The sequence below is a fragment of the Paralichthys olivaceus genome, chromosome 21, assembly GCF_024713975.1.
Source record: "Paralichthys olivaceus isolate ysfri-2021 chromosome 21, ASM2471397v2, whole genome shotgun sequence".
NCBI lineage: Eukaryota > Metazoa > Chordata > Actinopteri > Pleuronectiformes > Paralichthyidae > Paralichthys > Paralichthys olivaceus.
In genome coordinates this window covers 13456687-13479670 of record NC_091113.1, presented here as the reverse complement: position 1 = coordinate 13479670, position 22984 = coordinate 13456687, and the positions used below count along the sequence as shown (strand labels likewise).

The window sequence follows — 22984 nt, the reverse complement described above, 5'->3', positions numbered from 1 at the left end:
ATACAACAACAAGAGACGCAAAAACCTATTGCAACAGTCCAGGACGTTCCTGGAACATGTGTTAACTTTCAAAGAAGCTGAAGGAAGTTTAACAACCGTGAAACACACCATGTCTTTTGCAACAGAGCACTCTCCCACTAAAGACCAACCAGTAAGTAAAAGCTGTCAGGCAATGCTTCAGATTACAGCCCGCAACTCACAGCACAGTTAAACCAAATGTGTCTTTATCGATAATAGAGTACCATTATCCTACAGTACAAATACACTGAAAACCTAAACTGTAAATATCTTTTCTTTCTTTCTTTAGTACTTTTTAAACTCCTGGGTTTCAACCTTGTGAAAAGATTGTCTCCTTCCCTTTTCTCAAGGCCCTGGTCCCCACATGATCACTACTCTGTTATATTTCATTTACATATTTCTGTTGATTTCTCAGGGTTTTTAAGTTCTTTCTGATCAGATTTTTCTTTGTGTTGGAATCAGTGGCAGAGCCCAGCACTCTATGTGTCTGACTTCTTGGAAGTGGATCAGCTGCTCCAACATGGTGAGTGAGTGGAGACATGTTGGAATGATTGGGTTCTCTTGGCTGTGAGTGTCATGATTCTGCTCCAGTTTAAGGTCTTTGGGAACTTTTGAAGGACTTTCGGTTTAATTGTTTGGATCTGGATCAACTTTTGACTTCTATTCTGTTCTCTTCCATTTGGTTTTTGGATTCTGTAGCTGGCTAGGTTCTGTTATCATCCTTGTGTATCTCTGACTCTTTGGTTAGCCCTAATTTCCTGTCTTATTGATGAGCTGCGTCTCAATTCAGGGCCGGATAAACCGTGAAAACCACAAGAAAGTTTTAATGCTCTTTTGATTTTTAATATTTGTACCATTAGTTGTTTGTTTGAGTTGAAGCGGGACAGTCAAGCATTCTCACCCCTTGTTTCTTTGAAAAACAGTTCATCATTAAAGCAAATTTATCCTGGGATAGGTTTGGGTGGGAAGGATCCAGCAGTTGGAGCCTTTGTTTCTCTGGGATGGAAGGTAGCATTTATCTGCTGCATTTGAAGGAGACTTTGAAATAGGGCAGCCTCTTTGTGCCACTGTGACTCAAGTCTTCAAATGCAGCCACTGAGGGATGCAGCACTTGAATTGAGACACAGCTCTGGTGTGCATCTGCGTTTGGGCCCTCCCCTGTCTCAAGTGTGACAGAGAGAGACAAGGGGCATTCAATCTGAATGCCCTTCTCTTCTGCAATTATTGCTGTTTATTTCTGTCCTGTTTTGTACAAATTAGTTTATTTTATTTTATTTTCTCACGGACAAATGTGAAGCCTCCTTGGGTCTCTTGAAAGGCGCTATATAAATTCAAGCTATTATTACTGAATTCGAAAATCAGGGGTATAACAGAGCAGAGCAGCAGCAAGAAGCAGAAAAATTATGTAAAAGAGAAGAGTTTTATAATTCAGCAGTTTCAAATATTGTATATGTGGATACCTGGGTGAGAATTAAAGAGATAAAGCAATGCACATTAGCACTCTGCACATAACACAATGGTGACAGCTAATGGTCGGAGGCATTATGTTTTTGGGTTGTCCATACGTCCGTCCCATTCTTGTGAACGTGATATATCAAGAACTCCTTGAGGGGTTTTCTTCAAATTAAATAAAAACATTCACTTAGACTCAAGGATGAACTGAATATACAATGTATCAGGAACACCTAAAAGGAATTCTTTCACATTTGGCACAAACTTTCACTTAGAATCACTCAGTGGCCTCACAAAACTTTTCATCAACTTTTGATCAGTTGTTACTTGACTACAAAGACTGGGAAAAAATGAGGGTAGTTGGAAAATGCACTGGTTGGTGGAGGCACAAACCCACAGCGCAGAATTTCTAGTTTGTCTATCAATTTAAAACAGTTCCTAAAACTTTATGGATGTAAATAATTATTCTGACAGCTTCCAACCCAGTGGGACAACCTCCAGTGTGTTTCTGGTTGTAGCGTGAAATGACATGATAGCATTGGCTCGTTGACCAGCAGTAGTTCTGCACTCACCACCCCCACCACCCCAGACGCTTCCTAGATGTCCGGGATTCAGATTGCAAACACAAGTGATGCAATTCAACATGTGGAAAGTAGCACAAGACCATGACTGACAATTTTATCTTTAGAGTAAACAAGTTTTGAAATCAAACATGTCTTCCTCTTTTTTCCAACCCCCCCCTACATACTTACCACACATAGACACACACGTGCTGCTCAGGAGGAACATGAACATGAGCATGCATTGCCCAAATTGATCATCTGCTCTACTGCAGATGTTGTTTTCCATCTAGTTTGTTGTTGACTATTTCATGTCCCCAGTTTTTCTGTATTTTTCTTTTTCCCTACAGACGTTCAGTATGTTTTGATCGGTGCTGGGATCGGCCTGTTCTTAGTTGCTGGATTCATTATCATCAAGGTCTGCATCATCAGGAAACACGTGCAGGACAACAGCAAAGGCCAGTCATTATACAATATTTCAAAATTCTTCCTCTTAGATTGTTTTTGTTAGATTCTTGTAAATATCTCTTGTGTCTGAATCCCAGAAAAATTACATAGTTGGAAAAAATATAAGACAGTCCTTTTCTTTATGTTGATTTCCTCATTTGTTCTTCATACAGATGCTAGTATGAGAAGACCCAAAGAGGTAAGATGATAACCTTCCAAATGTTTTGATAGTTATTCTGACATAATAACTACAATACATTCAAAGCAAAAAAAAGAAAAAAGATGAATCTCTCTTGTGATCTTTTGCCCATTTTGTCCTCGGCAATTGTGGAAAACGTGGAGATGAATCCTCAATATTATCTAATGACAACAACGAAAATCAAATATCTAATTTTCTTTTATCTGAACACAAATATTCCCTTGACTTTTATTTACTCTCAACCGCAGCCTTGTGCTGTCGCTTCGAGTCGTCTCTGCCAATCAGAGAATCCGGTGCCGACGAAGTCCACAGTCACATAATGTTAAAGGTCAAGGCAGAGAGATCTGCAGGACGATGTGAACCCTGCTGAAGTGGCTTCTGTACTCTGCTTGCACTTTCCTCAAAGACATGTATCGTTATGGGTTTCATAATAAATGGCTAAAGAGAATTTGTCACAATGGATCATCATACACTCAACAAACGAGCTCTAGTCTGTGAAGAGCCTGGATGTGTCGATCTCTATCTTTCATCTTTTATTTTTCTGCTCCACTGACACAGCACAGAGATGATTTACCAGGACGCTCCAGGACCAACTATCATTCCGTACAGTGGCCACAAGGGGGAAACATTACCTCAAAGAAAGATAAAGCTTTCGATTGGCTTAGATTCTTTGTGCTTTGTTTACGTGTATTTACGTCAGAACTTGAATGAGGGTTCATTACATATGAATAACGACAGTGTCAGTGTTCCTGGTATCGGATACTGAACATCAAACATTCTGTCTGCTATTTCTGCACCTGATGCTCAATGTTGAACTTGCACCAAAGCACTTATTATGACATGGAAAGAAAATTACAGTACAGTAAGATATTTTATTTATCACAGATTTAAAAATCTGGCAGGAAAAAGTTCTTGAAAATGTTCAGAGCTACATTTGCATTTTCACGTAGAGCCCCTCCAGACTTCAGTGCACGCTTGAACGCAACTTAAATAAACGCTTTGATTTTTCTGTGTTTGCTGGATGTGTAAAATTGTTGCCATAGAAACTGCAGCGATTTGTACAATGAGTTTTCATCTTTGTATTTCTCTTCAACTAAATGGCCAGAATTGTGATGCAGCTTTAAGACACAAGATACTTATTGAATCAAAGTTTTATCGTCTATTTGACCGATAATAAGAAGGAAAAATCAATGAGCAAGCACGTCTGCACTGTCTAGAGAAGTCATTTGCTAAATCCCACAGCGTTTTGCACTGAAAGCTGGAGGTTACACAGCTTTGGGAAAGTGGAGACTTCTTTCTGAATGGATCAGTTTCATTTGTCGGACTGTCGCCAGTCTGGGGGCACTTACGAGGCCCTGTGAGCCGTCTCCACTATTATCTGCAAATCAAAAGTGTCCCAGATCTCCACAGCGCTGCTTTCTGAGGTTTGATAAAAGCCAGAAGAAGTGTCCCAAAAACCCAGAGCTGTCAGACTGTAGCACAGAGATTCACTGTGGGATCCAGTTTCATGAGAGCAAAGATGATGAGGGATAGATGTACTGTAGATACATACACACACACACACACACAACATTAGTCTTGAGTTGCAAGGGCCAGTTTTGAAAACAACGAGCAACCACATTGGTATAGCACTTTCGCAAACTCTGTTATCCTGAAAATGATTTGTGATTTTGATTGATTTTATTATTGTGTCCTGTTAATTCATACAGTTCTAATGACCTGCCATCAGAGAGGTTTCTAAATCTACCAGCAGAAGGATTCTTGTTCTCCGATGTTCTAGCTTTACTATAACATGAGATTCTGGATTTGAATATAGGTTCATAATGCTGCTTTTAACACCATTTCTCGTCAAACGTAGCAAGTAGCCTTCCTCCAAATGTGTCCAAGCTGCAGAATAAATTATGTCCATATACATGTATTTGCAATTTAGCAAAAAACAGCTTGAAGCTCTGTAGCCTATCGAGAGTTGTACTCCAGAGACAAACTTTCTTATTGAGCCTGTTTTCAGACACAGGAAGCAAACTATTCCATTTCCATCACTTTCATTGACAACAGATATACTAACACACACTGCCAACCCCAACCCCCCACTGTGTCAGCATGTGTGTGTTCCCCAGATGAGGTCTGCGCCCACTCACCTCCACAGCTGGAAGTGTGATTAGCTCGGCGTCTATCTCAATGACACACTCCTCCCCTCCGTCCTGCACAGGAAATTACATTTCACACTCACTCGCCAGAAGTAGAGGTGTGTGTGTGTGTGCGTGTGTGTGTGTGGTCCAGGTATTACTCATGTTGTGGGGACCTGAATCTGTGAACATAGTCTCATTAGTTTAGGTTAGGTTCACCTTCATGTTTACGTTTAGTTTAGGTTAAGGTTAGGTTTAGGCTAACATTAGGCTAGGTTTGGGTTTGATAGATTAAGTTTAGGTTAAGGTTAGGGTAAGCGATAGACAAGTAATAACTATGGTTAATGTTAGAGTAGGTCTCAAGGAAATCAGTGTTAGTAAAATGTAATGTCCTCTGCAGTCATGGAGAGACAACTGTGTGTGTGTGTTGTGTGTGCACGCCCTCCCCCATGCCCACTTTTTTTTTTTGTTTCTGTCTGCTCTGCGTGCATGAGCATATGTTTGCGTGTGTGCACGTGAGTCTGCCAAATGTGTTTTCACTGACAGGAGGGGGGAGGGACGGGGAGTGTCAAATGTTTCATATTACACTCCTCAGCTCGGAGTGGGGAAAAAAGAGAAGAGGAGGAGGAGGAGGAGGAGGAGGAGACCTGAGGCTGCTTTTCTTCAGTGGCATTTAAGTAGGAGTTTATAGAGGCAGCAGCCGTGGAAAATGAAGATCTACTCTGTGGTGTTTGCTCTCCTGACTCAAGCACTTTTTGGAGGTAGGAGAAAAAGTTTATTTTTGCATCATACCTGAGTGGAAGTGGTGTAGACAAATTGTTGTCAGAAAAACTTTGCTGAAAGGATTTGAGAATCAGGGAGGATGTTGGGGTCATGGGGAGATGGAGAAATACATTTTTGCTTGATAGGATGCTCTTTTAACTTCTGTAAAACTTCTGTGTTCTACTAGAATGTATCTGCTTTACATTTTGGAGATTGCAGGGCGGGATGGCAAGAAAATGGCACGTTTTCCAGAGTTGCATATGTGTGCAGAGATGACAGGGAATTCCAAAGTGAAAATTGGTGGTTTTCCTCTGAGTGTTTAAAAAGGAAAACAGTTTTGAATGTCACGTCTGTATTCATTTACAGTGACTGAAATGATGTGCTGTCAAAACAGAACTTTAGAAACCACATTTCACCAGCAGAATAAAACTTTATTTCACCCAAATGAAAGACAAAAGCTTAAAAAAAGAGGCAGTGATCTTATGTGCCATGCTCAATGCATCTTACTTGTGTGACAGTGAGATGTCTTTGTGTTTCCTGGAAAATGAGTATGAAATTGCTCAGTGCTTGAGAAACAGATGTTTGATATATTGTCACAACACTTTCAGCAATAAAGCTTGTTCCCTCAGTATTCGTCCCACGTATGTCGTCACAAGCCAAAAACAACAAGGCTGTCAGCGTGAGGGGAAAGAGGGCTGTTGAGAAACAACACTCCCTGCCAGCCCCGGACTCACAGAGGACGTATAGCTTCCACTCGAAGAACAAACCTTCAATACATTAGTTGCACTGGTTATTGTTCTTTCATGCTGTTTGGTTGAGGAAGAAAGTTCAGGTTGCTCAGTGAGGCATTAGTTGCCTGTTCTGGTAACACTCACCATCTTTAAACCATTAGGCTGCATTTAACTTCACTGTGATCTTCAGGGGCCAATTGGAAGTAGGCTGAGAAGTGTTATTAACTGTGTCAATACAAACCATTTTAGGAAAACATTTGCATGGAACTTTTCCTTAAATGTGAGTTTTTCTCCTCACATTTCACACAGAAAGAAATACACAAAGAAAACGGATCTGAACTTTATGTGCTGAACTTTAAACTGAAGCCCATAACAAGGCAACTGTTCCTCTTTTTCCATGTGAATTTTTATATTAGACAACAATTAACAGTTTATATGTTGTATTTAAAGGTCCAATGTGTAGGCTGTAATGACATCTAGTGGCTAAGTTGCATCCTGTAACCAACTCTCCTCATCTTTACCTTCCAAGCATGTAGGAGAACTTATGGTGGGTTAGGGTTAGGGTTATGGTGGTGTAAATACGTGAGAGACCCTCTCGAGAGACAGTATTTTGTTTGCCCATTCTTGGCTACAACAGAAACAACATGGCAGACTCCATGAAAGGATCTAGATATAGAGGGCTCATTCTATGGTAACAATTATTACTTCCATTTTGTTTCACACTTATGAAAACGTTATGATGTTTTTGCCGTTAGATGTCACTTAACTTGGAAAAAGTAGTTTGCAAGACTGAGAATGAAATAAAATATTAATGCTGTTTTGCACAGTCAAAAGTTCTGAAGCGATTGAATAAATTGAGTAGTGATTATTTAATTTGGTACACAACTGCTTGGGGTTAGGTTTAACCAAGGGTTAGGGTAAGGGGTTAACATAACCCTAAAGTCCAAAAGTAAAGGGTACTCCACTCATCTAAAGACAATACTGTTGTTGAAGTGCCTGAAACACCTTGTCGATAGTCCAGCCGATACTGCCACACCATTGTGATGTCGCGTGACATGCAAGCAATGGACAGTTTGAGGAAAGTAATGCTTTTTTGAACATTAGAATTTGTAAAACTTTTCAACTTTCAAACATCGACACGTGAATTGTATTCCGGTTAAAACTTCCCTGTATCCCTTCTTTCTTCTGATTTAGAGTTAGTCAGAAAAAACTTCATAGCCACAACCTGGCAATGAGTGGGAGTGGACTATAGACACAGCCCATTCACTCTGCATATTCCAGACAGATTTCAGACTTTCTATAATGATTTCTAAATCTTGCTCTTGCAGATCTGTGTTTGGCCATCAACGTCACCATCATCCCATCCCCCTTCATAGTGGCCCAGGAGGGTCAAAACATCACGCTCTCCTGTGTTGTGTCCCAGCGGCGTAGAAATGCCGCTTTACCTGTAGTGAAATGGACCTTCCTACCAGCGGGCACAGAGCGGTCGGAAGACGAACTCCTTATTGCTCGCGTCAACATGAGGAAAGCCCGATTCTACGGCAACTACACCAAAAGCTTCCCATGGCCCAAACTGAAGCTGACGGTGGTGAAGCAGGGGAAGATCTTTGACCTGCTGATCTTGAACGTTTCTGAGGGGGACCAGGGGCTCTACATGTGCCGGGTGCAGGAGTTTAAAAAGCACCAGGACCGCTGGAAGGCCTCATCCAACTGCACGGCTGCTACAGAGCTAAGAGGTGAGGGCTAAATTTATTATTCTGTTTAGTCCTGTCCTTTTCCTTAAAAAATAGCCAGATTGTATTGTTGAGCACACAAGGCAATCAGATGAAGACCACCTTAATGTTGTCAGATCCAAGATTCTGGCCACACAGAAGCTCGGCAGTGTCTCACATGTACACTGCACCCAGTGTCTCTGGAGTATCAAACACTTGTCTGGTAACTATAAGCTATTTTAAGGCAGATGGTAGAGTCAGCTTTAATTCCATGGATTACTCACCCATGGATGGTGATGAGCTTTGATATCAGACAAAAATACCAAAACCTCTAAAGAACCTCCTCAAAGCATTGACCACTGACCATACACAAGCTATGTCCAGTATGTTCCAAACACTATTTGGCCAAATGACTAAGCCAGAATAAGGTGGTTCAGACCAATGGAATATCAGGACATGGAGTGCTCCAGTGATCTGAAACCAACCACTCCTACTCATCTGCTCAGTGGTGTATCTACTGCAGTCACGGGTTTACAAAAGATATGACTCAACTCTGAGTCAGTCAAGCAAAAACGTCAGTTCATAACTTCATATAATGCACTACTTTACCTAAAGAAACACAAAAACCACACAGTATACTGTACATCTCAACAGTAGCTAGTTATTGTTTGTGTCAATTAGCAGCTGGTTCAGAGAAAGCCAGAAATTATAAATCAGTCTGTGTACAGATTTACTGATATCGAAGAACTAGACACAAGATGCTATTTAAATTACAGAACCTCTGGCTGCCTGTTATCAGGTAACATGATTTATTATTTGCTAATCATCAGTAGGATCTTGTTTCTTTATTAATAATTGTACCTAGGGTTGCCTGACAAAAGAGGATGCAATAAACTTGCTGAAAAATAATGTTTACAATGATGTAATTCTATCTCTCAGTCGTGTTTCTTTTCTCATCTGGACTGTTGAATCTGAGTCCTTTGTATTTTTAGACACGCTGCCATAACTATTTATTTTACTCGTTATTAATTCCTGTCTGTACTTTGAAAAGAATCCAATAGCAAAGAAATATCTTTGTTTTGAAAAACTGGGGTTAAGAATTCTCACAACCCCTGCATTAGGGTGCTACCATTTTTTATAGAAGACAACAGTAGCTGTAGCTTAGTTTCTAACATAAGTACATCACTGCTGTTAACAGTGCAGGGCGGAGAGTCAACAAACTATTTCTGCCACCACAACAGAAGCAACAAGAAATTCTGTTTTAATAATTGTGAGACCGCAGATAGTTTGCAGCAGATGAGAGGTTGGCTGACAGAGATGTTCCATGGCTCGCAGCGGAAAGTGGGACTGTTTCTGAGCAGCGAACAAAAAACTGTTTGAGGTTTTAGTTGGATGTTTTAAAAGTAGCATAGATGCCCCTGTTAAATCTCTGTCAGCCAGGATCAATGATTTAGGATTATCCTTTGTGCCACAACTCATTTGTAAGAAATTCTATGAATTCCAAAGAAGTATATCACCGTTTAAATCAAAGTAATTGTAGTGCTAACAGTACATGTCAGATAGAAGAAAAGGCAGAGCAGTGCTGCATCTCCTGAAGTAGCAGTTTCTCTGACCACAGATAAATGATGTCATTCATCTGTCCGAGGAGTTTTTGAAGTGGTTTACTGAGCAAAAGCATCCTCCTGCTTTTGATTTCAGAGGAGAACTGTCATTGGTTAGGAACAAGCCTGGAGATAAATCGATCCTCCATCGCAGTAAGTTGCGGCTTTAACTGAGAAGATGATCTTGGAGTAGGCGCAGAGAGAGTGTGAGCTTCACTCTGTGAAATGGATGAGACATCCACTGGTGCCACACACAGCACAGAAATCCCTCAACTTCCATGAAATCGCACTCAAACTTTTTGGATGTGAAGAGCAGAATTTGAGGCCATAACCTTATGTAGTATTCTTATGTAGATGTGCTGCGTCAACACTTGACAGGATATTTGCGTTTTTGTGCCCAAAATGGAAGAGCTGTGGCCACTTGTGATTGGATCTCACTTCACCACATTGTGTGCAAATAAACACGACTGTCATTTGTTTTAGTGAGAACCAAATTATGTTGTTTTTACGCGGTCTGAGTTTACACGTGTGTCAGATGACACTGTGTGTGTGTGTGTGTGTGTGTGCGTGTGTGCATGCATGCGTGTGTGTGTGTCTGCGTGTCAGTGCTAGAGTGAGAGAGAGTATGAGTGAGCGGAGTCAGGAGGGGCTGAATAAAAGAATGAATGTGCGCTGCTATGAAGAAAGATTTTACTAATTTAAGAAGAGTATCTATCATTAAGTGGTGATCAGTGTTTATAATGTGGCGGTGGTTACACACAAATCAAGGTTTAAACTGTGGTGGGGCGGTGAAGTCGGCTGAGTCAGTGTGTGTTTGCGTGACATCACAAGAGAGTGAGAGAGAAAAGTGAGTCAAGATAGACTGACTGAATAAATTAATATATGTAATTAAATATATGAGTGCCAGTTCATAGGTACATTATTCAGTTGAATGAAAAACAAGAAGAGAGATAATTTATTAGGAAAATCAACAAATCGAGTGCCCAAAAAACAATAGTGGACTCAACCTTTTGCCAATAAACAATATGCTTCACCAGCAGAAGTTAGGCTACACTCTGACGGCATCCAGGACCAGTTTCATCTTTATCCCCAATAAATTATTTATGGAGGATTTGGAAATAAGACTTGGTTACCATTGGGTTAGTAAGATCATGAAACAGACATCTTGACATTTGCAGTTTATAGCCCAGATTAATGCACTGTGTAATCCATTTCTCACACTAGACTGAAATGGATGAAACAGGTGTGTGTTCAGACTAGAAAAGTAATACGCTTTAAAATGCCAAGTCGGTCTATAGTTCAGAGATGATGTGACAGCACTGTTTAGACGAGGCGTTTGGTGAGTGATTCTATCTCGAGTGCGAATCCAACACAAGACATTTCATCTTTAAATTTATTACCATGTTACTGTTAGTGTTCCTCCTGTCTTTGAACAACTGTAGACACTGCTCACCACATTTTCCATGGAAGCGTTCCTAAAGGCTGTGACTTTGGTGTGTCCACAGCCAAGTCTGGGCTCAGGCAGACACACAGTCCCAACCAACAGCTGTTGACATTGGCCCTGGCGAGGAGTTTCCCTCCCAGGCAGAATGTCCCGAGAAACTCAGAAGAGCTGCGACAAGAGATAATTGTGCTGAGGAAGGTGAAGTTCTTATGTTTGTCTGCAGTGACAGGCGAGTGGGCAGCTGGCTCGTTTCTGGCTCTTACCCTGTGGTCTAGGATGTGGTGAGCTACTGTATTTCCAGAGGTGGTGGCCTATTATAGTTTCAACGATGATCACAGAGTCCACTGCAACATTTTTGGAGGAATACTGCAATTGTTACATGAATGGCAGTAGATGTAGAAAATATAACTAGACAATTCATTTTTAATTAAAGTCAAGGTGACAAGAAGCTAAACCCAATATTATCTTCTCCACCTGCACCTCTGTGTTTACAAGTGCTGAAGTACTGAATACCCTTGAATCTGGATGGGCAAAGTACATTTTCATACCCATTCATAGTTCTAATTAACCCCCTTAGACTCAATATAAGTTTGCTATAGCCCTGAAATATCGTACTTCCATACATTTGGAGGAGAAATGTCAATGCATGAGCGGCCAAGAAATTCTGACTTTTAGTTGCTATAATGAGTGAAACATCAAAAGGACTGCATCCTACATTTCCCACAATGCATCTCAATTTTTTTTTTTTTCCTCTATGGATACGTGAAGCCAACAGCCTGTATGTCCTATTGTAAACTTGTTGTCCCACGTCTGAGCTAAATTGCATTCATGTTAATTTCACATGCTGACTTGAACTCTTTAATGAGTAAATGATTCTGGGACATTTGAGTTATGGGTCAGGAATCTGTAATATTAGACTCTCCAGGATGTAGGTTGAGTGATTGTAAAGATTGTAAAACTTGAACAGCAAAAGGAAAGCTGTTCTATTTCTGATCATGAGTAGCAGGTAGTGGTGTTTTTTTCCTAATCCCCACACCAACAGTTGACAGCTATGATAAGCATCAGCTAACCATATGACGAGTTAAAACCGATTTAGGACCATTGCCACTGATTTCCACTTCAGATGGAACACAGCAAATGAAAACGATTTCATGGGCACACGATGCGTGCGTGAAGTTAAACTGATGGAATTCCTGTGGTCGGATAACATTAGGTGACCAGGTTTTTCCACAATAGGTCAGAGGGTTTGTTAAAAAGACTGAAGGCAGAGCACAACCTCCTCTTGGCATAAACAAACCAAAATGTTTAGGGATTTCTATAACACATGTGGGTGAGTAAAAGAGTGTTTCTAAAAGGTGCGCAGGATGTGGTGTGGGTTTAAGAATAGTAAAAACACAAGGTACTCTACTGCTAAAGGAAACATGAAAATAAGAAATATCACAATTCTGAGGCCACAAGCATTTCTCAAAAGCTTCTTCTGTAAGAAAATAAAAACATGAAACCAACAAAACCAGCCCATTTACACAGAGATGCTAATTCTTAGAGAAAAAGATGCAGGGACACAACAGGAAGTTAAAGGGTGGATTATTTTAAACTGAAGCGGGACACAGAAGACTGTACGTACATTCATCTCCAGCCTTTTATAATACAGCACATTAGAGCATTGACTGAGTCAGTGGATAATCACAGAGGATCACTATTCACTCCGGTCCATGTCTGTGTATTGATGTTTACAGTGTTGGGTTTGTTGGAGCACAAAACGAGCCACGAATCTTACACACAGTCAGCAACTGAGTGCAACTCTGTGGGTCTGACAAACAAAAAGTCCTTGTTGAATGTTTCCACTTAGTCTGATGAAGTCTTCAGCCATTCAGAAGTGGCTTTAAAAAGAAGACGTTTTGTAGATGGGGATAAAAAGCAGATTTATGTGACAGTGTTCAATTTCTGATTATTCCAACATGTACAGCTGCCTCACTGACAGAGCTACACAGAACCTGAGGCAAAGACACCACATAAACGTTATCAAGATTTACACTGTGAGTAATTTACTGTGGAGGCAGGGCTTTGAATTAAATCATCTGCATTTGAAACAACTGAGAAAGTCTGTTTTAAATTGTGTTTTGATTCAAGCATCATCATAACATTGTACTTGTACTTCCAAGTCATTGTTTTGCTATTTCTGATTGGTGTTTTTTTGAAATCTAAAAAATATATTTCACTAGCATGACATTAGACAGGTTAAGTGGCTCAGACAGATTTGCCATTATGATAAAATGTACAGTGTATGTTCAAAAACAAAGTGCTGCCTATGAAATAGTCTGAAACGATTCTAACCTGCAAGCCCACTCATATTAACAAAGTTAGCATTTGGTAAAAATTGTAATTAATCGCCAACTACTCTCCAACTTCCCTTTAAAGATGACTAACTGCAAACAGCAGAATGTAGGTCACATATGGTCAGTGTAGGGTTAGTGGTTTCACAGATTAGGACCAAGTCCAAAGGCTGGTTCCCAAAAGTCCCAGTTTGAAGGCTGTTGCTTCTCATAAACATAGTTTAAGCTTAAGTATTAAAAGAGATCCAGGAAAATATTGAAATATGTCAGTCAACCTGTTTTCACTGTTGAATAGGCTTTGGGCGTGGCCATGTTTTCTACAGTCGTCCAACCTGGACCATCCTGGATTTTTATAACAACTGAAGCTACCACAGGTTCTCTTTCATGTTTGGACGAGGAGGCGGAGGTGAGGGGTGTTCAGCTGCAACATGCAACTTCACCTCTAGATATCAGTAAACTCTAAACACTGAACCTTTAATGGAATAAGCTTTACATTTATTGTATTTTTCTCCACAGAAAAAATAGCTTTTCTCCCTTTCCTTAACCTACAGTTGTTGTAAAGGTCTCTTTTTTATGTGTGTCAATGTTTGTTTGGATTATTTGAGGCATGCTTGCGTGTTTGTCAGTCAACATGCTGTGCAGCCAGTCTGCCTGTGGGAAAGTCTCCAGCCGACGTGGTGGCGAGCCTGTTTGTCGTCAGCTCCTAGAGGTTTGGGGTGTTTCAAGACGCCCCTGATGGGTGTCGCCTCACGGGTTTCCTACCACACCAGCTTAGCAATATATGTCGACTGTGGTCACATGAGCTGGACAAATGATTGAGTGAGGTGACACGTTGAGTATGGGAAACATACTCTCTGTCATTTTGGACAGAGGCAGCACATAGCTGGGATTCTCATTCCTGATTTAGGCTTTTGATCCAACGCTGGTGCTCATATTAGATTAATTTTTGGAGGCTTATTAATCATCTACTGTGTACAGGGATGTAAAGTCACATGCACTATATCGGAATCCTGGAAAACTGTTTAAGTTGCATTCAGTAATGCAGTAATAAACTCCTCATTTCGCATAACTTTATGTATTTTAAGTTTTGCCTACATCTACGGTTCACGAATCACTCCCCACATAGGAAATGTCCGGTCTAGCTGTGGCAACCAAAACAAGTTGGGGCAGGTGCACCATGCAGTCATGTAACAGTTTGGTTCAATTGCCCCCCAGTTCCCTTTTGCCAAGGGCCCCCAAAGCCTGGAAGCAAAAACAATCCTTACTTTCAAAGTTAGTTTGTTTTCTAGCTGTGCTACAAAATAAAATACAGGGATGGTGATGACAAAAGCAGACATGACGCATTGTTGTGGTCCACTAAAGGTGCTTAAAACATGCAGTTACAGCAAATTTCACAGTTTAAGTCCCAGCTGGGGCTCATGGAACATATCATACTACTTCCTGCCTCCTCCCCCTTCACACTGTGACCATGAAATAAAAGTAAATAAGAATGTGAAAAATGACTAATGTAAAAGAACCAATTTTTCTTAAAAAATAGTGGATCTCATTGTAAACTGCATGAGTGCAGCCTTAGTTCTCTGAATTGCTGTTGAGCTAAGCAGCTGTGATTTAGCCAGGCCGGTATGTCAAGGCAAACAGGGAAACTCGAATGACTGTAAATCAACTGGACAAGTATCTAAATGTTCTTGGAAACATTTTAATGATCATGTTGTTGATGTCACAGAAAGAAAAACTAGGTAAAACATTCTCAGCCAGTCTGTGAACCAAAATAGGCAAAAGCTTGTTTTATCACATCTTCGTTATGAAGGTGAAAGAGATGGTTGGGCCCAGCACATGAGTAGACGTGAGGTGAGAGTTTAAGATGATGCAAATACATCCAAACCCAGTTTGCACTATTGTCTGAGTTAATGAACTATTTATCCTTTTTCATCCGGTGAAGTTTAAGGTTGAGCTCTCTGGACAGTGAGTCAGAGACGATCAGGCTGGGAGGAGGCCCACCTCGGCTCGTTGTCTTCCTGCAGTTAGGTTTATTTAAACTCTGCCCAGTGTGTAATCAGGAGGCAGTGAAGCCACAGTGACGACTACGACCTTCACATGTTTCTCTTCTGTCTTTCTTTCTCCATGTAGTGCATGTTCTACCGATCACCAAGGCCAAAGAAAGCCTGTGGAGCTTGTTTGAAGGTAAGTCGTAATATTTTTAGTGTGTCTATGTGTGTGTGGTGGACTAGCTGGCACTGAATCGTCCTTGGCAAGCAAAAATAATCCAGACCAAAGGATGAACTGCAGTGCTTTAAATAGCTCAGCAAAACACTTACTTCTTTTTTTTTTCCCTCAAGATTTTTGTGCGCAGTGAAGCCATGGCATGTGGCCGCTGTGCCGGTGGACTAATGTGTGTCGACATGTTTGTATGTTTTAGATGTGTACCTGTGTGCGGTGCTGATCTGCTCAGTGGGCCTGCTGTGCATGTGCATGTTCACAGTGACGGTGACCTGCCAGTTCATACAGAGGAAGCAGAGGTTAAAAGGTGAGCAGCAGCATCAAGATCGCTGTGTTCAGAAAAAGAATTAACATCTCTCTTCAAAGATCCAAACACCAGTGAACAGCTCTGTGTGTCTGTTCACACCTGGGATTAACCCATTTAGACTGGATGCAACACGTGTATATACCCTCAAGACTGGGTGCAAAGTTTACGTGCTTCTTACTTTTGAGCAACTGCAACATAAACACATCTTGTATAATGTTGTTGTTTTTTAAGAAATATGAGTAATGAACTGTGATTTGCTGAAATACAGAAAGGAGAAGTAAAATACATCGTGGTAAAAGGTTATTTTAAATGTTTTTTTTCCAGTGGTTATGGTTAATCAGACAATGGTTGACGACCTGAGCGAGGGTAGCAACATTGAATCAGAGGTCAGCAGTGACTTGGACCAGTAAAAAGCCACCCAACCTTTATTTCTCTGCTTCTGGGGCCGATAGAATCATGGAATAAAAACATGTCAAAGATTAAACCTTTGACTTTTATTGTAAATTCTTGCATTAACACAAATGATCATCATCATAAATATACATGGTCTGAGCGAGACACATTGAGGACACATTTTGGTACGTGTACTTAGCACGTGTACTTAGCACTGACTGTTTGTGTTCGTATCACTGTGGACCATTGTTAATACCAGGTCTGAAGGGGTCCTTGTCTCTGCACCAGTTTCTAAATGTGTTATATCTATGCAGATAACTATCATCTGGTCAAAAGCCAACAAAACAGGTATGATATTACAGCAACACAGCCTCACACTAAAGTCAAATTATTTTTGTTCTTAAAAAAAAAAAGAAGAAATGAATGCGCTGAACCTAATCTGTAATTACTGTAGCTCTGGAGAGACAGTGACCAGTGTCGTCAGCATGTCTCCAGCTCTGCCTGAAAAGTCGAGGAGGTACAGGAAGAAAAGGAGAAGAGACCATCAGGAGGATTTACCACCTGAGATACCAGCCAAAGGTAAAGTTACAGTGTCTGGTGTTGGAAATGTTGACTCAAACAAAATCAGGCTGTCCTGTGGATTTTATTTATGTGTTTACATGTTATTTTACTCAAAGAGCACCAGCAGATGTAGCAAAATATTATCACCAGTCCAAACTGAGTTTTACACCCGCTTCGAATTCTTCTGTGTGGCTTTCCAAACATGAAAACATCCTGGCATTCAACTACCACATAACTCTTGAGTTACAGGGTTGTTTCCTGAAGTCGACAGGGAAAACTTTCTCACCCTTAGCGAACCACAGCTCAGTCACGCCAAGTCTACTTCTTAATTAGCATGTGTCGTGCATCTTTTTAATGGAAGCAATGATTCTACAGTGAGTTAATTACCATCAGCGTGTTGTGGTCGACGTCCCAAATCATTAAATATCTTCCCAAATCACTGCTGGTTCAAATTTAAGTGGGAACTGTGCTGACAAGGAAATCCTGCTGCTTTGTGGTTTTGAAGCAATTATGGACTCATGCTTTGTACAAGTAATCTTTATATTTGTATTGTTTTACTTGTATAAAAATTAACGAAGCAATTTCTTCATTGCTATTTTCACTGAATGTGCTAAATCTTGTGGGGGGGAATGTGAATTTGCCGATGCAGCATATATCCCAGAATATATGCTTGAACAAGTGTTTCCTGCTGTTTTCAGCTTTCATGCTCGGCAAAGATGACAAGCTTATATTACATGAAAGATGCTTTAAAAGCTCAGAGTAACTACAGGGTCAGTTGATCATTTTTTGTCTGTCAATCTCCAGAGGCGACCCTTCTCATATCACACATTGTTTTCAGTTCCATGGTTGATGTGAAAACCAAGACGAGTGCCGCTTTAAGCTAAAGATCTGAATTGTTTATGTGTAGTCACAGAAGAGGGTGACAGTAAGGCTTTGACATATGTCCTATTTTCATCTCACCACTATGTGAAGGGGCACGTCTGTAACATGTGTGTTTGTGATAGATTAGTCTTATCCTGCATGTGCATCGTATTTACTAAACATATCTCTACCAAACCACTAACTCTTGTTTTGTCTGTGCAGTTCCCATTGGAGACAAAAGGAGACCCAAACTTCTAAAACCACAGCCACGGAAAGTAGTGTTGGTAAGCACCATCCATGTTTTTTTTTAGAAGATATTAGTCGTTTATTGTCGTCTGGGGCACCATTTAATCTGGACAGGCAGACATAGACACTCAAAACCACTTTCTGATTGGGTCTTTTCAGTCACAACGTAGTCTTCAGTGACTTGTAAGGGTCCAATCACATGACCCCCTTCCGGAAGAAAACAACCAGCTGAGTCCTCGGCTACCAGTGTACAACACAACATGGATAATCAGTTGCAAACATGGCTGTTTTAAAATAACACAGCTGTTTACATGTGTAGGAGATGAGCTATAATCAAACATGTGTTAGTATGGATGGGGATTAAAACTGATACAGAGCCAAAATGCTTGTGTGAAATGGTTTTAGTTTGAAAACGCCAAACAAAAACTTAGTAGTGTGGATGTAACTTTATGCACTCTTATGTAACCAATTCATTCTCTAATTGTCACTGGACAGAAGTGACTGCCTCAAACCCAGAAATCCTGTTTGATTGCTCACATTTACCAAATCGAAGCCAGTTTATCAAATTTCTTGTCAGTATTCATGTCCAACACTGTAATGTCATTTGAGCAAACAGGGGAAACCTACAGCATATCCAACCCTGTAATTATCTTAATGGAGTTTTTACATAAAAACCTTCCCTGTTGTCGTCTCATCTCACCACTGATACCACTTTATTCTCTCGCCACTTCCATCTCCCATTCACCTCCACCATCATTTTTCTCTCCCCTCCCTCTCCATCTGTTTCCACATCTTTAGCCAAAGATAGTGGAGGAGAATCTGACCTACGCAGAGTTGGATCTGGTGAGGCCGATTCCAGAAACCAAGGCGTCACGTAGCGGCACAGTGTACGCTCAGATACAATTTGGGGAGCTACAGCTATGAGACAAACAAACACACACACACACACACACACACGTCTATTTATAGTCTATTTTGTACTGAAATGGTTTGTGAAGGTTCAAGAACTTCTCAAAAGTATGACAAAATTGTAAATATGATTTTATACGAACTCTGATATAGTTTTCTTTTATGAGACCACGATGCAAAAGAGAAGTATTTTGTATGCTGATATTTCTCATTTGCATGCATGTTTGAATCCTGTGAGAACACATTAGAAGACTACCATGCTGAATGAGTCCATCATCACAATTTGATTGGAGACTGGAGGCTAGTCAGAGCCTCAATCCCGATCATGTAAAACGCTTCAGTCAATAATTGCAACGTGATATCTGCAGTTTAAGATTCCTGTGGTGTTTTGAATGTCGAGTTTACTCTGGGGTCAGGTGATAAGGGTGTTGATACCACGCTAATGTCTGTGCATTTAGTCTGGCACTAGGACCAGAAGGTAATTAGCTTGAAAGGGAAGCAGGGGAACACAACCAGCCAGCCTGTAGCTAAAACTCAACAAGGCTAGTGTATTATAGATTTTTGACAAAAGGCCCCTGTCAACAAAAAAGTAAATGAATAAGTACCTGTGCAACCACAACCCATTTTTTTAAGGTTTTAGTTTGGTCTTTTATCTGTACGTGTACAGATAAAACAGACAAAGTGTTACTTACATAGTTACATTGGTCGTTGTTTTTTTAAACTAAAGGGATACCAGGCTGTTTTTCCCTGCTTCTCGCACTTTCCTAAGCTAAGCTAATTTAGCTTCATACTTGCATGAGAGAGGCATCGATCTTCTCAACCAAACTATTACCCAGACCGTAAAACTATTCCTTTAAAATAATAAATGATGTTATTTTAACTAAAATACACTAAGGCTCTATGATAGCAACAAACTGTCATTTTGTTTGACTCATTGACTGTATGTAAAGATGGATGACACGTCTACGCATCCTACCAATATTCAGAAATATTGAAATATCCCAGATCTGAATGCTGCCATCTCCGTATTTGGAGCTAGCATCTGCAAAATGGCGAAAACGTGGACCCGTGGATACAAGAAATCGACCAATGATGAGTCAGTCTTGTGGCGTTTTACCCATTTTTATGATTAATTAAATCCGACCTACTGGAAAAGTGAGAACCTGAGTATATGGTGTGATGAAAACTTCCTACAATAAGAGAAACATTCTTTTTGACATGTTAGTTTGGTCCATGTCCCATCCAAGAACATGGAGGAGGCTGAATTCATGACCTATATTGCAGGGCGCCACAAGGTTCAGATCAAGATGTTTGGCTTCACTTTTGTGGAGCAGTCATGTCATTCATCTTTATATACAGTCTATGGTTGCACTTCATGTAGTGACATAGTTATATCCTGGTCACTTTGAGATCTTTTGTCTCATTTATTTTACAAAATAAATTAGAGACATCCATTGTTATGAATGTAGACCACTGCATTTTCAAATGTGATTTGCTTCTACTGTGTTTCCAGCATTATCTGTCGCACAACATCTGTGTTCATTCTGTTTTTGTGTGTCAGGCGGCAGTTTATAATGACCACAACTCCACAGAGTTGATATTAAAGTAGCGATTAGCCTTCGACCTCTGCCTCACAGGCAAGTATGTGAGACCCTTTCATCTGGTGCCAAAATCAACTTAACAGGCTGTTAGCGACAAACGTATGTTTACACACATGCAAGGGTGGAGTTGCATGTAGGAAAACTTGTAGACTTACACAAAAAGGCACATACTGTAAATCCAAAAAAACTGTTGTGACTGGTAACAGGGACAAACTGAGACCTGTGTTTGGACTATTTTGCATAAATGCAAGTCACATTTAAGGTGATTTTGTTGTTTGACTTTAGATAAGAGGCCAAATTGGCTGTAATCTCACATACCTTTGCTACAGTCTGGTTGCTTTCTCACTTTCCATGTTGAAGTGCATAGGAGTCTTTTTCCATTTAATGATCCTCTGGATTCATGCACGGAGGAAGCAAAGGAAAGTGAACTTGAAACCCAGACTCAAAGGCACCAGATTCCAGCCTCCCCAAAGACTTCCACTATCTTATATGAAGTTATTCGTGCAGATGGAGAAGAAGTTGCACTTTCTTTGTAATGCTTGAATAAGTCTCCAGACTCCAACTCTTTTGACCTGTTTTCAAACTAGCTATTAATCTGGTAACTGCTAGTATGCAGTCATTCCTCTATCAAACTTAAAAGAACATTTGATTGCCATATTAGCTGAAATGAAATTTTAGATAAAAATAATAAGTGTGAAGCACAAAAGTTGATGGAGCATCCTGACACAGATAGGTTAGGTTACAGTTTTCGTTTTTTGACATGGTGTCGATTGGGTTGGTACCAACGGAGAGTTCCATTAACGTTAAATAATTAAGGCCAAGCAAGCTCATTGGTTGGACAACTTGTCCATTGTCCAATTTGGTTGAACTGAAGCATCCCTACCAACCAATCAACTGTTAAACTGGGATAACAGCCCCAATGTGCTTGGACTTTTCTTTTTTCTCCTAACTTTATATTATGTTACTTTGCAAACCACTGCTGACCCCTGAATTTTTTGATTTTCCATTGTTCTCTTCTGTTCAGTTGCACAGTGTTTATTATCCCTGTATAAAATGACTGAAACTGACCTTTCAGTGGTGGGTAGAAGTGTCTTAAAAATGCCCTTAAACTGTGAAATGTAAAGTTTCTTCCAGACCACATTGTCCTTAATGGGAGTTCACTAACTAGAACCATGTGTATATGAATGGTGCCTCTCTGCTCTCCCTCTCTCTGTTCCCCTCTTTCTCTCTGCCCACCACTGACCTCTGAATTCATCTACATTCCAGTGTTTTGGCTCTTGTCCATTTTGTACATTTCAGATGTGTTTGTATCAGCAAATGAAATAAATATGAAAGTTGATGGAAGCATTATGCTACCAGAGAGTGTTTTTAGCCATGCTAGGGCCGCAGCCCTATGGATGATAACATTTCACTCCTATGTTCTGCATAGATGGCAGAAACCTTTGTTCTGACTTTGAATTAAATGCTAACCAAAGTGAGAATGGTCAACATTATGCTAACATCAGAGTGGTAGCACTGTCTCTGTGAGCATTTTCGCATGCTGACATTAGATTGTGCTCAAATCACAGGAACCATAGACTGTAAATAATGTCCTATCGATACAGATGCACTACCAATTGTAAGTCTTTCAGCTGTCAATCTTCACATTTCACCCCTTTTTTTAATAGCATCAAAAATTTTAACCAATTTTACCAAAAAAAGAAATTGCACTTGAACATACACTGTTTGTGAAGAACTGCCTAAAATGACAGAAATAGAGAAAAGTTAATTTGATGTGTACTTTAAGGTTTTAGTTTGGTCTATGTCCCATAACATGGAGGAGGCGGCATGTATGTCCTATACTGCAGCCAGCCACCACATGGTGATAGAGACGAATTGGCTTCACTTTTGTCACTTTCGGTCATGGCAGCCATCTTTATATAGAGTCTATGGCCACAGCTCGGAATTATGAAGCCCCTCAAGTTGAATTTTTCAGACGGTCCAGTAACCTTACCACTCCGACTTCGAAATCCAAGATGATCTGTGTATCAACAGTAAGTGGACGCCTAGTTTTTCCTGTTTACTAGCACTTCTGTCATTAAATTTTTCGTACACAGAGTACTGTCAGTCTAACTGGCATCAGGCATATCTCCTCATCTGCAGCAAGTTTAAAAGCTGAACAACTTAGCTCTTCTCTTGACCAAAAAAGCTTTTATGTTAGGGCTGTTTTCAAAATTCTAGGATGTCTATGGAAGATGTATTGTCCCAGCTCAACCCAGTTCAACTACTGAAAATATTTTGACTGATGATTTGATTGATTGGATTAACAATTCAACAAATGTGTGATCCCTGAGCTGAAGCATTATATGCATTCATTATTAATCATCAGGGGAAAACACACTACACTCTGAATAAACTCATAACACTTGATTTTGACCTCTATGTTGACATAAAGATCAGATATGAGAGGGGTACATCCAGGACACTGGATCGGTGTCAGCTGCTCTTGTGGTGGTGAAGGCGCG

General features: G+C 40.3%; 1 protein-coding gene and 1 long non-coding RNA gene across 4 annotated transcripts; both read left to right on the top strand.

Moving 5' to 3' along the window:
• The first annotated feature begins 237 nt into the window (after positions 1 to 237).
• Positions 238 to 3346, top strand: LOC138406079 (uncharacterized). Of its 2 annotated transcripts, XR_011239744.1 has the most exons (4): positions 238 to 541; positions 2381 to 2488; positions 2651 to 2676; positions 3235 to 3346. It is a non-coding gene; the product is annotated as an uncharacterized lncRNA (long non-coding RNA). The 2 variants fall into 2 exon arrangements; XR_011239743.1 differs by lacking the exon at positions 238 to 541 and having other exon boundaries at positions 2240 to 2488.
• Positions 3347 to 3429: 83 nt separating this feature from the next.
• On the top strand, positions 3430 to 22122 carry vstm4b (V-set and transmembrane domain containing 4b). 2 transcript variants are annotated; one of them, XM_020082788.2, is made up of 8 exons: positions 3439 to 5563; positions 7624 to 8031; positions 15513 to 15566; positions 15802 to 15909; positions 16617 to 16650; positions 16757 to 16881; positions 17947 to 18008; positions 18769 to 22119. In XM_020082788.2, the coding sequence occupies exons 1-8, from the start codon at positions 5512 to 5514 to the stop codon at positions 18892 to 18894; spliced, it is 969 nt and encodes a 322-aa protein (XP_019938347.2). In that variant the 5' UTR covers positions 3439 to 5511; the 3' UTR covers positions 18895 to 22119. The 2 variants fall into 2 exon arrangements, with proteins under 2 accessions (XP_069373820.1, XP_019938347.2); XM_069517719.1 differs by lacking the exon at positions 15802 to 15909 and having other exon boundaries at positions 3430 to 5563; positions 18769 to 22122.
• The last annotated feature ends 862 nt before the right edge of the window (positions 22123 to 22984 follow it).